Here is a 15,655-nt window from a genome sequence, read left to right on the forward strand (position 1 = left end):
CTGATTGATTGATTTTTATAGTTCTTGGGGATATTGTCTGCTAATAAATAAAAATAATAATTTTGTTGTTATAGGCGAACAAATCGACTGGAGGAATCGAAGAACATATTCGACACAATCGTCAACAACCTGGTGTTTCCAAGGCGTGTCGATCATTCTGTTCCTGAACAAGACGGATCTGCTGGCAGAGAAGCTCAAATCAGGCGAGACAAACATTCGCTGGTTCTTTCCCGAGTTTGGCGGCAACGAGAGGAACTTGGAGGATGTGCAAGAGTTCCTCGTGGAGTACTTCCGTTGTGTGAAGCGTGACCCACGCAAGCCGCTTTTCCACCACTTCACCACTGCTGTGGACACGGAGAACATTAAGGTTGTCTTCAACGCAGTCAAGGACACCATTCTCCACCGGAACCTCGAGTCTCTGATGCTGCAATGATGCAGCGGAGGGTACCTACACATCTATTTATTCTAAAGAATCTTCCATGTTATCATATTTATTTTTATAAGCACACTATCCAACTGTTATTATAATATTGTATACATGTAAAAACTATATTGTTGTTGTTTTTGAAACACTTGTACATAGACAGAGATATTAACTGTTTTTATATTAGTACAATATTGTATGACTTCAACAACCTGGAGGTTACAAAACTCAAGGAGGTTGTACACGAAAGGTGGATCTCTACTTAAGACAATATGTGATACGGAAATAATTTTCATGATCAGGTGATCGATGCAATATTAAATACATGCTGTAATTTAGATTAGTGGCGTACATTTGTTACTGCCTTATGACGTGTTCATAATAAATCACAAAGTGCCTCAGGGAGTAAATGATTCTCATTTTTGAAATATACATGCCTAACTGTACATTTTTGATAGACAGTACTGAGTTGTCATGGGAAAATTGAGGAATTATTCATTTAAAAACATTACATGGGTTGTTAAACCCCTGCAATAATTTACAACAATTTATAAATAACAATTTAAAACACACAGTTCGATCCAGTGAAGTGAAATCAGTGCTACTCAGATATTAGCCTACAGAGATATGAGTGACCGGTTGCGTCAAATTGTACTCTCAACTGATAATTTAATTTAGGAAACATTTAAATAGAAAATCACACAGAATTTTATGTTGATAGTATTTTGTAAATTTAAACATTTAGAGAAAGCGTGTTTAAATTTTTTAATTGTTAAGAGGACTTTTAAATTTTATTTGAGTTTTTTATTGATGATATATTCTGTATAAAAGGGATGCCCTTTAGTAGAAAAACACCGAATATCTTCAATCATTTCGTAATTTTATTTCAACTACTATGAAGAACTTTGAATAATTAGCACAAAAGTCTGCACAATAGTCTTTTAGCTTAGTTCAATCTGAGGAAATATTTTACATTAGTGTATTACTGAGAATACTAACTTCACAATTTAAAAGATTATATTTTATACACTTAACTTTGTCAATTGTACTTTTTTACAATAACTTAAAAAGTTATAAAAGGTGCTCCAAGTATTGTGTTTGTGTATAAAATTTAACGGAATAATTTTTAAAAATTTACTTTTAGTATATATAATTTCTTTACAGATCCAAAATGTATTCTGTTCACAAACACAAAAAATTGTAATATTTTTCAGTGACTACTGGCAGCAACGTTATTGTTATATAATTATTTCAAAGTTGTAATGCTAAGACCAGATTTAGCTTTCACTGTTCTAGTGTACAAGCAATCAACACCGTGGTGATATATCACTTCTACAGAAAAACCACACTATCGGCCAAGGATGTGTTTGAAGTCTGATAATAATTAATGGCAATGTCCAGTTGTCCAGCAGTTTTGAGTGTTTTGAAAGCACTGAGCAGTGTTATCACCGGTGAGTCACAATACATCAGTTGATGCTGACTCACCCACACACTACTGCGAGTCAGCCATGTCAATGGACAGTAATGACTATCTGAATAGGTCCACAACTCGTGTACCAATGTATTATATTTATCACTGACACTGAGAAAATTAAAATTTTTAGTGACAAATAAAAAAAGTTAATTAGACTATATTATGGTCTATTCCTCAAGCGCTGTTTTTATTCAATTGAGGTTTTTTTCCCATACTTGTGATCGGTTTTCGCTTACTGTAAAATGTCTCCATCGCCTTTTTTGTCCAGTTTGTTTTGAACTTGTGACATTAATCGCTTGTTTGAATAAAAATGCATTTTCAACCATTTTTTTTTTAGCTTCTCCTAAAGAGTTATGTACCATTACAATTCAACCAATGTATGCCTTGTTACTCATAATTGTTTTCCGGTAGTGCCAAGTAATAATAAGTAATACATTGGATGGAGTGGTTTTTATAACGTTTTAAACTACGTAAATTATATTGAAAATATTTTATAAGTTCTGTTCAGTTAGATTGTTTAGAATACAGTTCTGTCTCTTACATAAACAGTTCTGTCATTATGTAATAACTTCATACTAGTGTAACATCCTATTTGAGAAGTTTATATACATTCCAGAACACAGCAGATTATTTTATTTACGAAAAATCTTCCAACTCTGAAAGCAATGTCTATTTCATGTACTATCAATAAACATTAATTGTGCTAAGACAGTTTAATTTTTTTACCATATTTAGTTGATCAAATAATATGTAAAATGTATAAATCTGATTAAGATACGCAAATTTATGAATACACAATGAATGCACATTCAATACAGGGTTATAATAACCTGTTGATATTGTATAGTAGAATACATGGATAGTAAAATCAAAATACTCAAATATCGTATATAATACGATTTAATAAATACATCTGCCACAAATACTAAATAAAAAGAATTTTATAAAAAAATATATTTAAATAATTAAACTCTAAACCATTAAATAAAAATGTTTGGGCACTAAAAAATTTTGTAAAAAATTAGGTATACCATTTTTCAATTCAACTTTTATTCCTTACATAAAAAAGTGTAATCTCTAAAAATTGTATAATGTTATCTTGTCGTATAATTATTATTACAGTAATTAGTTGTATCCATTATTGAAAATTATTTATATTTATTATTTTGAATATTAATGTTAATCACTTGTAATCGTTGAGAACATTGTGCGTATGCAGCAGTTATGGCAGATTTAGACAGCTTTAGCTAGCAACTATGTATACTGCCTGTTTGGTGGTGGATGAAAATTATATTGGCAAATTTGATATTGCAATGGAAATATTACAAATAATATATTGTTGGCTTATATGTTTTAATGTGAGATTGTGAATACAACATTTAACTACTGGTATTGTGATTTCTGACCAGTACATTTTCCAAAAGTGGTATGAAGGTTGTACAATAGAGTTAACATATTTGATGTAAACCGGTGACCGTAACGTAAGTCAATTTAAAGTCAAATAGTGAGGAAAATTTAAGTAAATTTGAGTAAAAAAACTTAACATTTGAATAATTTAAACATCACATTTATATTAAAAAATCACTCATATGATTTAATAACATTTAATGGGTTTATTATAAACAACAAATTTGGTTGAGATTAAAGTATAATTTTCAAAAGAATCACATAACCAGTCTGTTACGAGTTTGCATTGTAAAATACTTTAACTAGAGTTACAAAGTGTAGTGTTACGGTACAGTTGGTGGGAAAAAAACTGAACACTTACTGAACATTTTGTAACGATTTGTTAGTACAAGTACCTATGTAACGCATAAAACGCTATGCAACACAAAGTTATGCGTTGTTAGCATTTAAGTCAGTGTAGCGTTGGATAAGCAAGACTACTGTACTTATAATGAAAAAAATGTTTTGGTCTTTCCATTTGATCTTTGAACACCAAATAAATGAAAAAAAAACATACACACTGTTACTAAAAGTGGTATACCCCCAAGTTTGTAGCATGTTGAAAATTGAATTCTTTTTATTTTGTAATTTTACTTTGTTCTTTTTGTAATAATGTTAGTGTTTGGTTCTGATGCAGACACGATGCATGTTTAGTGTGAATGTACTACTGGAGTTCAAGGTTTATTATAAACTATATCAGCTGTTTTATATTCCTCAACATCAATTTTTTACACACAAGTTTTTAACATGTTGAAGTGCATTGTACAATGTGATAGTTATTCTAGAGCTCTCCAATTTGTACAACCCCAAATATACTCAATAACAGTCAGTTTCTGTTTGTAGTGTATAGTATAATGCTCTAAACAACAAAAAATGCTCAGAATTAGATCTGTTTTGTGTAAAATCTCCCCATCTGGGTTTGATTGGTTTGGACACAGAATCATGTAGATTCATTGATTTACTGCACTTTGCCAAGTGGTGAAAAATCGCTTTCTGGTGTATAATTACTTTAATATTTGACATTAGCCTGTTTCCCAATAAAACCCTTTTGAGATTTTGGAATTTACTTTACATGAGACCCAAATTAACATCCTGGTTCTTAACCAGTTCCTCAAAAAATTAATCAAACATATTACTAATTTTTTAATTGTTTTTTAAATAGTTATTTTTCGAAAAGGAGGCAGGATCAAAAACAATCTTTGAACCTACATGTCAGCGTTCCAACCAATCTATGTATTATATTTGTTATTTTGTTATTCTTGTGTTTATTTTTATTGTTATTTTGTATATAATGGTGCTAAGAGCTCCCAAAGTGAACACCAAAGTTGCCTGTAAATTTTGTATAAACTGTAATTTCTAACCATATTGTGATTTGCTATTTCATTAACAATGTGTTCTATCATTGCAACTCTGTTAGACAGACTTTAAGACCATGTGCATTTGTTGTATGTCGGACTGAATAAATGTTCACTCTAATTTTCCATCTATTCAATTATAGATTTGCGTTTATTATGTGATTATTCAGACTCAGGTGTCAAACCGTTTGTCTCATTGTAGTTTTTCATGTATTCCCAGGACAGTTGGGAAATCTCCTGAGGACGGTTTGTTTGGGTCTTCAGTTGGAGTGTTTAAAAAAAAATATTTTTTATGCATTTATTTTCTGTATCCAACGTAAATAAAAACATATTTATACACTGTGTTTGTTGTAAGTTTTAGTTATTATTATATTGGACATTTATTATGCAATTGAATAATTGTCACATGCAGCAATAAAATTATTATTATTTTATCTGAATTTATATTTTACAAACAGCAGAAGAACATAAGTATTGATTGGTACATTTAAGAAAGAAAGCTTGTTATACAATTTTGTGTGACACGTTTGATACGATTAAAAAGTCTACTTTATCAATTTAAAACCTTTCTGCGTATTAAAATTTATTTTCAATTTTTAAAATTTCTGCCGTAAAATGTTAATTTATTGCTGAAGTTACAATACTTTGTAAATGAGCTAATTGTTACATTGTTACATATTTTTTCAAACGGTAGCTTTGTTAGAATTCTGTTTAAAATATTATACAAAGTGTTAAACTTACTGTAAAATTATCATTTGATAATTAGGTAGATTCTTTCAAAATCTTGTTGATATGATTATGCTGCAATGTTAAATGAGGGTGTAAAACTGCATGAGGTTTAACATTAATCTTCTGGGGATAATCTCAAGGTCATTTTACTACAGCTATATCTTATAAGGTCAAACTCACAGTTCTTATAATAAATTATTTGTTTTGTTAATCACCACATCTTGTTTAGTTTTGTGCTTCACATGTACAAACAGTAAATTGTGATGATAAACTTGATTGACAAATATATGCACTGAACTTTGTAATGATGACTTGTCGTTAATGATAATGATTTCAATCTAGCTTATGATTCCAATGATGATTTTTTTAATTAGGGTAGTCGTAATAAATGTTTATTCATTGATATGAATTTGGTTATTAGTCAACTAAATATTGCAATTGAATTGAAAACACATACTCCTCTACTTCGCCACCTCTGATGGATGCTGTGTTTTGCAATAAAATAAATGAACATCTGTAAAAATATTTTTTTTACCTGTTAGTAATTTTGTATGATTTTTTTATATATGATTGTTTGCATATGCCAATGATAACATAAAATAGATTGAAACACAGCATATATATTTGTTCTCGTATAAAATCTTAAAAACTAAACATATAATGAGGAAACAATTACCTTTTAACCAAAACATTACAAAAATGCCTTTACATCTTCTGCGTCTTCTGCAATCATTGCATTAAAAGACCTTAAATTTTACGCTTACCCAAAAAAGTGTGGCTTTTTCGTTTGGAAAATTAATTCATTCTGTATTATCTGTTCTAAAAGTATTTCCAGTTAGTGCCTGAAGTAGAAGTTGTTCAGCGGTTAGAAATAGGTAGCCTACTGAAAGAAAATTATACATAATTAATTACAATAACTGGTTAAAAAACTTTTTAGGCTTAATATTTTAAAGAGCTAACTGCTCTTCGGTTTAATGCTGCAATATAGGAACCCTCCAATTTCCTTATATTACTACCAATTATTATATATGTACAGGCATTTTTAGTTTCTTTACTCAACTCAAAAGTCCTAGACCTTTTTGTACATTCTGAAATTACAGGATAAGACTTCGTTTTGTTTTGTTTTTATATTTCAATATTTTGGAGTAAAATTATTGGAGAAAAAAAAACGTTGTGAGAAACTAATATAATATGTGTATGATTTCTTTCATATCTTATACAAATTATAATATAATAAAGTAAATGTCAAAATAATCTTTAAAAAAATCAAAAGATGGGTTATTACAATTTACAATAATTGTTACTGAATCACTGAGGAAAAAGAACAACTAGGCATCTATATTACTAAGTGATTGGGACAAAAATATAAAAAAATAATTTATACATTTACCGTTAGTAAGAGCTATCTGATGTAATGTGTGTTATTTTTAGAGTAAAATTATTGGAATCATCCAAAAAGTTGTGAGAAATTAATAGAATAAGTGTATGATTTCTTCCATATCTTATACAATTCTAATATAATAAAGTAAATGTCAAAATAGTCTTTAACAAATCAAAAGATGGGTTATTACTATTTACAATAATTGTTACTGAATCACTGAGGAAAGGAACAACTTGGCATCTCTATTACTAAGTGATTGGGACAAATATAAAGTAACCATTTATAAATGCACTGTTTGTAAGAGCTATCTGGTGTAATGTGTGTTTTATTGGTGCATATGCTCCCTACTGGCTGCTAATTTTTAAGTCAGTCATTAATGTGGTGCAATTGAAAAATATTAACTTGAGATTTTGTACTGGGTAAACCTGTATTCCTAAAAATGCACAAGTATATGAATGTAGGTAAGTTAAGCATTCAAAAATACATTCCATACTCATCTGTAGACTTAATTGTACGTGTACTAAGAGACTGATATGTTGCAATACAGATTTTGCCTTAGGAGTTTTATCTACTGTTCTGTTGGAAGTTTTCAGTTGATACTTGTTGATTTGACAATACAGAGTATATCTAAATCTGATAATTGCAGCTATGCAAAGATAATATATTATTTTTATATATTTATAGCTTGATGTATTTGCTAACAAACTATTTTTGTACTTCCAACCATTTTAATATGTATAAAGTTTTGTATATGTGTGTAATTATATATAATGTTTATTTTAATAAATATATTACTGCATTTTTACTTGGTAATTGTTTCATTGATTCTCAAACCCTTTGTATTGGACAGGGTCTCTGGAAAAGAATGCTAGGATTTTTAACGGCCGTTAGTTTAAAAATATTAAAGATAACTAAACGATTTATTTGTCGAAAAAAAAGAAAAATTGTTTTTGTACCTAAATAAGTTTTGATGTGAGCTCTACTTATTGCTCTGCAGATATCAAAGCGGTATTTGATTTCTCACCAAGTATTATGTGCATCTCTGGTGTCATATTTGTGATCGCTTCCAAAATTCACCCACGCAGATGTGCCAAATCATGAATATTTACAGCATAAGCAATGTTCTTTATGTAACCCCATAAAAAAAAAATTCAAAGGGGTCAAATCCGGACTCCTGGGAGACAGAGGAATGGGGCAATTTAATATCCTTTCAACACACTTCCGGTGTCTCGAAACTAGTTAAACCAGTGACAAATTGCTTTATCATCTGGCGAATCTTTACCTTGATAGGTAACTTGAAAACTCGCTGCACACTAAGAATCGATTTCAATTCTGCGAACCATAAAACACACTATGCCTTCTGTCGTGCCGTAAACATTGTGTCAAACTGGTGACAGGTGTATCAGTCACGATAGTGGACTGCCACCACGCGCATTTATTTTGCACATGCCTAGGTCAACGTTTCCTCCCATGCTACACGTAATTCACAACATAGTTATTTCAACTTCAATTTGACATTTAAATCGTTAGTTATCTTTAATATTTTTTAAGTAATGGTCATTCAAAATATCAACATTCTTTTTTGGAGACTATTATTGTTAAAGACGTTTCAATCAAGTTGGTGCATCAATGTTGTATTATTATAGAGATATATTCTTAGTACAGCAGATATTCCAATTAAGCCAGCGAAACGGGACCAGACTACCTCGGCTACAGAAAAATTCATATTATACAGAGGTACCTATAAAGTATTTTAACCCTCTTACTGCCAGTGACTCATTTTGAATTGTGTCATCCTCTTCTATGATGTATTTAACCTAGACAAATATGATATTTATGTGTTTCCAATGAACTAAACTATCCTAAATGGGTATTGAGATTTTTTTATAAACTTTTAGTAATACTTTAACGGATCGTCAATAATTTGATAAATTATTTTTTTGTTGAATAAATAATTTTGTTTATTAACCTGTTGTTGAGTGCACACATCATATAGTATACCACGCATTATGACGTATTTGCCTAAGAATGCATTTGGCCTTGACTTTAGCAACTTATAAAGTAAGTGCATAGTACCAAGTTGTGACAGAGGTATAAAAACTACTTATATTTCCAAGTATCACACCAAATTAAATTTTAATTTTGTATTATAAATCAATAAAATGTTTAAGCTTATAAAAGTTCTACAATATTGGGAAAAGGTATTGAATTCGCAAAATATTTTTTAAAAAACATAATATAATTGCACTTTTTATATTTTCAAAGTTCAACATTTACCTTTTTTTGCTTTGAGTTATGGATTTGCATATCCCAAATAGAATATAAATTTAGGATTAGGATATAACATTATTTGTTTTGTTTGTATGTAAAGCAATATTTTACACTGACCTATTAAAAACTGTATTTTTGTTTAATTTGCTACATTTTGTATATGTTAGTATAATATGTACATATACGAGGTATGTTCAAAAAGTTATGGGAATTTTCAACTTTTGTTACAGTACTGTTTTTAGCCAAAAAATCCATGAACAAGTACTGAAGTGTAAGCAGGTACTTTGTCATAGTGGAAAAGCTATGAATTGTTTTGCCACAAATCCAAATGTTTCTTTGGATTGTTTCAATGTTGAGCGTACAGTTAGTTCTCCTTATTGACCAATTGACCTTGTGGCAAGAATTCATGATGCACTATGCCATTAAAATCTAAGAACACAGTGAACATAACCTTCATGTTCGACTGCACCTGGTGCCTTTTTCGGTCTTGGCGATCCAGAGTGCCTTGAGTAAGCATTCTCTTTCCACCTTTATATTGTACAGATTTTTTGGTAGGGTATTGTATAATTATACACTGGGATGAATGAACCTTAGTTTTGAAGTCATATCTATAAACCCATGTTTTATCACCTGTTAAAACATGTTTCAGTAAATCTGTATTGTCGTTGACTTCATTTAGTGACTCTTGAGCAACTTGCATTTGCTACTGTTTTTCTTCAGAATTCAACAATTTTAGAACAAATTTTGCTGCCACACGTTTCATACCCAAAACATTCAGATAATTTCATAGCATGAGCCAATTGATATGCCAACATTATCAGTGACTTTTCTGTTCGTAATTTGGCAATCGTTCATAACCATTTCTTCCACTTTTTTTATGTTTTCAGAGCCTTCATGGTCATCTTTATGTTTTTATGACTCGTAAACCCTTGTTTTACTCATAACAGACTCGCCATAAGCATTTGTTAACCTTTCCCACACTATTTTACACTATTTCATTTTTGACACAAAATTTGATACAAATTATTTTATTTATTTTCTTAAACAAATAAAAATTGCTGAGTTCATAAAACACGTCTAATATTATTAGCTGCCACTGAAATAGTAAATAATGAATACAGTTGGAAATTTTATGATACTTCAGGAGCATGAGTAAATAAAAAAATCTTGACAATCGGACTGACCAAACTTGCAAACATTAAAAACTACCGTTACTTTTAGAACACACCTTATATAGTTTTACATAGCATTTCATACTTTCAATGATAAATTCTGATTCTAATTTATTTTGTGGTTTTCCACTAAAATTGCACAGCAACCATTAGTTTTTGCAAGGGAATTTGTTTGTATAGTTGAAATTAAAAACAAAGTAAAATGAAGCAGCTATTGTGAATAAAAGAGAGTAAGATCTCTATTAAACACACATACAGTGCTACTGAAGATACAGACAACAGCATATAATCATATTCAGCTTCAGATGTATTTTTATGGTTTGTATGAGCCATAAGTAAACTGGAGTACTGTACTTTTAAACCTAACATACATCAGGGGCACACCAACAGGGGTGGACGACTGAGACCTGTCCCTCCCCCCCCCAAGAGCATTTTATTTCAAAATAATCAATCGTCTAATAATCTATTTTCGACCAAAAATAACATTTATGTTGGAACTTTGAAATCAATTACAATCAAATATGTATAAGTTCAAACTTTATAACCTCTGGACCCATCTTCTGATACAGGAGGTTCCCATACCCCCAACTGCCTGGTGTTCCAGACACCCCTCAGAGAATATTTCTGGGTGTGGCACTGACATATATGCAAGGGCGGATTCAGTATTCATTCTTGGAGAGAGCCACCTTGGTTTCAGTTTACTATTATCCTTACTGTAAAAGGTGATTTGGCATTTCGATTCAACAAAAATAAAATATTTGGATACAAATTTAGTTCAAAGTAAAGTTGATTTTATATTTTATTGTTACAATACGAGAGTGTTTAAGTATTCGTTATAAAAAGTTTTATGCCACTTACATCAGATTGAATCGATTCTAATATTCTAATCCCTCCTCCTGCAACAACTGTGGGCTCAAAATATGTGATAACAAGAAACAAGATACTTCAAACTTACAACTATCATTCTGAGACAAAGAATACAAGGGAGATGAATAAAACAGGTTATTATTTTAAGAAAAAATTGTATTATCAAAATAATAATACAATAAAAAATTCTTAATCCTTAATTGTATTATTAAGACCAATTTGATTTTTTTTTAATTTTTAACAATTTATTATTAGGTATCTTATTCAATAAAAATACAATTACAGGAGTATGGGGCACTTTCTACATTATATGTTACAAACTCTAAACATGTTTGTTTGTTACTATCTCTTTTGTTCAAATATCAAATCCAGAAAGAAAATCAAATCAAGAACTAATGTTATTTTACTCTGTAACAGAAAAAATTCCTGCTCTGTCTCCACAATCCTCCTGTGGTACAAAGATGATGATATAAGGATAACAGGGTTGAAAAATGTTTATGGTTTACATAATGATGACAAAGGTCAAAATCCTGTTGTGCTTTCAAATAAACATTTGTGATAATGAAATTCGAGCAAAAAATAAAAACTACGCTGCAAAATATAATGGAACTTAGTACATTTGTTTTTTGTTCATCCTTTGCAGGTCTAACGGTGTGATCATTCAGATAAGTACCACTAAAATGTACAGTAAAAAAGTACTTGGATATAGTTCTTGTAGCTCAAACTCAGTAATTCTGGTACAAGAAAAAATATTTGTTCTTTGCACAATGCATTGATGAAAGAAATCCAACTCTCACTCCACTATTCAAACAAAGACAGTATTTTTATTAATATTTGTGACTTACCAGAATACTTGTCAACCTGGAAAAGTCAGGAAGTTTTGTTCTTATCGATCAACTATGAAGCCTACCTAATTATATAGAATATAATGTAGTTTTTGCATTTCTTAGTTACAAGGTTGTGTCCCTTGCAGCAGAAATCTTTTTAATGCACCAAAAAAAAGATATTTCTAGTTTTTTGCTTATTACAATAAAATAAATGTTTGAACCGGAAAACAATCCTTCAGTAAAACAAATAGCATACAATTTTCTATAATTTATGACTTTGAAGTTTATTATGAGGCGCATTCTATATTAAGAAAAATTGGATGAAAAAAAATAAAATAAAAACCTGCATTTTATTTAGCAGCATTTCTTAGTATTTATTTACACACATACTGTCCATTATACTATGTATACAATCGATTTTTATGCGTTTTGATCTGCCATTGTGAATTTGTTGTGTAGGCTTACACTGATGTGGCGAAGGTGGTCATTACTATGCGTCTAGTCCCATTGCACATTCATATTAAACTGCATAGTGTAACAACTGATTAGTGTTTTACACCAATTTGTTCAAAAACACTGAGTGGAAACATGTTGTACGATAACTTTGTGTATACATTTCAAAAAGTTATTAAAAAGTATATATATATAAAATATACAAGGTGTTTGAAAAGTATGGGTACGGCTTAATATTTTACAAACCATAGCAGATAACATCTATAAACTTTGCACAGTGTCATATGGCTATGTAAACTATTTTTCCTTGCTATTACCATGACATGCCAACCATGGGGGGACGGCCCACAGAGGAAAACATGGAAATCCTAAATGAAAGCATGGGTCGAGTGATACCTCATTTGAAAGAGCTCACTTAGTAGAGTTGAATGCCGCAAACCGCATCTCAAAAGATTTATCCAATCAGAAATGGCGGGTTGTTTTAGTTAAACATTGTGAAGTACATTATGCGCTGCCATTTCTGACTGGATCATCGTATTCTGATGCGGTAGGCGGCGTTTCACTCTACTAACAGATGTGTTTTCACTGACTTTTTTTAATTAGCAAATTATGTCATAAATTTATAACACAATAAATCAAACTAAAAAACATCGGTATTTATTGCAATAACTACCGATGTTTTTTAGTTTGATTTATTGTGTTATAAATTTATGACATAATTTGCTAATTAAAAAAAGTCAGTGAAAACATCGGTTAGTAGAGTGAAACGCCGCCTACCGCATCAGAATACGATGATCCAGTCGGAAATGGCAGCGCATAATGTACTTCACAATGTTTAACTAAAACAACCCGCCATTTCTGATTGGATAAATCTTTTGAGATGCGGTTTGCGGCATTCAACTCTACTAAGTGGGCTCTTTCAAGGTATCACTCGACCCATGCTTTCATTTAAGATTTCCATGTTTTCCTCTGTGGGCCGTCCCCCCTTGGTTGGCATGTCATGGTAATAGCAAGGAAAAATAGTTTACATAGCCATATGACACTGTGCAAAGTTTATAGATGTTATCTGCTATGGTTTGTAAAATATTAAGCCGTACCCATACTTTTCAAACACCTTGTATATATATAAAACGATTGATATATATATATATATATATATATATATATATATATATATATATATATATATATATATATATACAAGCAGGGATGTATTCTTCGGCTATAATCCATTCTATTTTAACAAGTAATCTGAATAGTATAAAAGACCATTCACTTCTTAATTCTCTCTCGTTTTCTCGGAAATGTTATTCTAAAATGTATTAATAATTATTAGAAAATCAATTAATACTGAAACATTAGGTTAAAGTATAAAATATGTTTATTCAACAGATTAAATTAATTATTTAGCCACAATTTTACTAGTTAGTGTTGTTTACAAAACTATTGACCCAACCAGTGACTGACAGTCTGCTGTTCAGTCGTTCACCAGACTGACCACTGGACCGGATTTACCAATGGAAAATATTGAAACCCGTTGACCGAATTACAACACGCTCTCGCGGAGGGTTCAGTAACTTCAGTTACTGATGAACTGGTTGGTCAATTATTGAACGGATGTGGTACTAAGTGAACGAGAATGATTGAACCAGTTCATCGCTTGAGGGTACAGAGCTAATTCAGAACAGTGAATGTGATCATGAAATCCGCGTGACGTCATCGCCGGGGGGTTATAAGAAAGCCATGAGATCAGTCACATATCGCATTCAGATTCAGCACAATCAAGTACGGTCAGATTCCGTTATATGCCCCCAACGCTTAAACTTTTTTCAATGAACTTAGAACGTTATAAAACGATGTAGTTGAGTAACAGAACTAATATTCCATCAATTAACAAACATTTCCAGGTATTGCGGTCGGTATTGTTGTTGCTGTTATCTTATCTTTCTCGAGAATCCCGATTACGGCAGGCCGCGCGGCATCGCATGATTATTTAAGTTTTGTACACGGTACATAATTGCCTTTCCATTACAATTCAATTTATATTTCTGATCAGCCCCTCTAGAATTTGATATTTTACTGATAGGTACTATCTCGAGGGATGTTTTTCTTTTGTTGAAATCAGCGCGGGGCTGCCGAAACCCAAGGTTGGTAGAGGGACACCCGCGCTGATGGCCGGAGGCACTCGCATTTTGGGTGGCGGAGTGTGATCAAGAATAAAAACAAGTTTTGTGTGTTTTTTTTTCAATAAAGAGTTTAGTTTTTGTTTGGTAATGTTTGATTTTGTTGAATTTTTGTGTTTGGAGAAATGTAGGGATGTGGTCGATATAATACGTAAGTACCCTTTTTTCTTAGCTAGTAACCAATTATTGTAATTCATTATAATCATCCGTAAATGAAAAATTAACGTTGGGGGCATAATGTTAGTTCTGTTACTCAACTACATCGTTTTATAACGTTCTAAGTTAATTGAAAAAAGTTTAAGCGTTGGGGGCATATAACGGAATCTGACCTCAAGTACCAAATTTGAGTTCTATCACAGAAAAGATCCTCATTTCTCCTTAACTGTAATACCGTACCATACATTACTGCGTCACCTAATCCTATTTGACCAGGCAACTTTAAAGAATGTAGGCTACTATAAGTTAATTAATTTAACATGCGAACTATGGTCCCTATCTTTGTGATCAAATTGATTAGATGCATTATGAATATAATTTTCATATCTTTGAAAGACGAGATTGTCACTAACAAATGTGCATTAATTTGAATATACCCCGATTATAATACAGTACTATAATAACGAAGTACCGTATGCTACAAAATATATTTTTATATTAGATAAATACAAAAAAAACGACTTAATTCCTTAACAATTAAGTAACATCAAACCATACACACTTAACGTTAAAATAAAGAAACCTATACTACCATCATGATTCATGTTACAGTGTGATAAGAAGCTTTTACCAGCCAATCCGTGGCAGTTTGACAATTTAATACCACAACTCTACCATCTGGCGGACAGAGCTGAAACCGAGTTTTCATGGCTAAACACAGTACTAAATGTAAATACCTATTCTTGCCTTGATAAAATACAATGTTAAGCAAACGTTTATTGTACTATTCCTAGGCCGAAGACACTAAAATATAATATTCCAAATTTCATGTACTCAATTATTACTCGAACAGCCCACATTTAATTTTTTCGCTTACCTATTTTTAATTTGAGAACGGCTTGTTGCAATAAGTTGAG

General features: G+C 31.1%; 1 protein-coding gene across 1 annotated transcript in view; it reads left to right on the forward strand.

Annotated features, from left to right (window-relative positions):
- Positions 1–7,614, forward strand: part of LOC124367594 (guanine nucleotide-binding protein subunit alpha homolog) — a 29,451-nt gene extending 21,837 nt beyond the window's left edge. Inside the window, 2 exon segments of the mRNA XM_046824553.1 lie at positions 75–135; positions 137–7,614. Of these exon segments, the coding sequence (XP_046680509.1) occupies positions 75–135; positions 137–433 (358 nt within the window). The 3' untranslated portion in view covers positions 434–7,614.
- Positions 7,615–15,655: the final 8,041 nt, after the last annotated feature.

Source organism: Homalodisca vitripennis, chromosome 8 (assembly GCF_021130785.1).
Source record: "Homalodisca vitripennis isolate AUS2020 chromosome 8, UT_GWSS_2.1, whole genome shotgun sequence".
Classification (NCBI taxonomy): Eukaryota; Metazoa; Arthropoda; class Insecta; order Hemiptera; family Cicadellidae; genus Homalodisca; species Homalodisca vitripennis.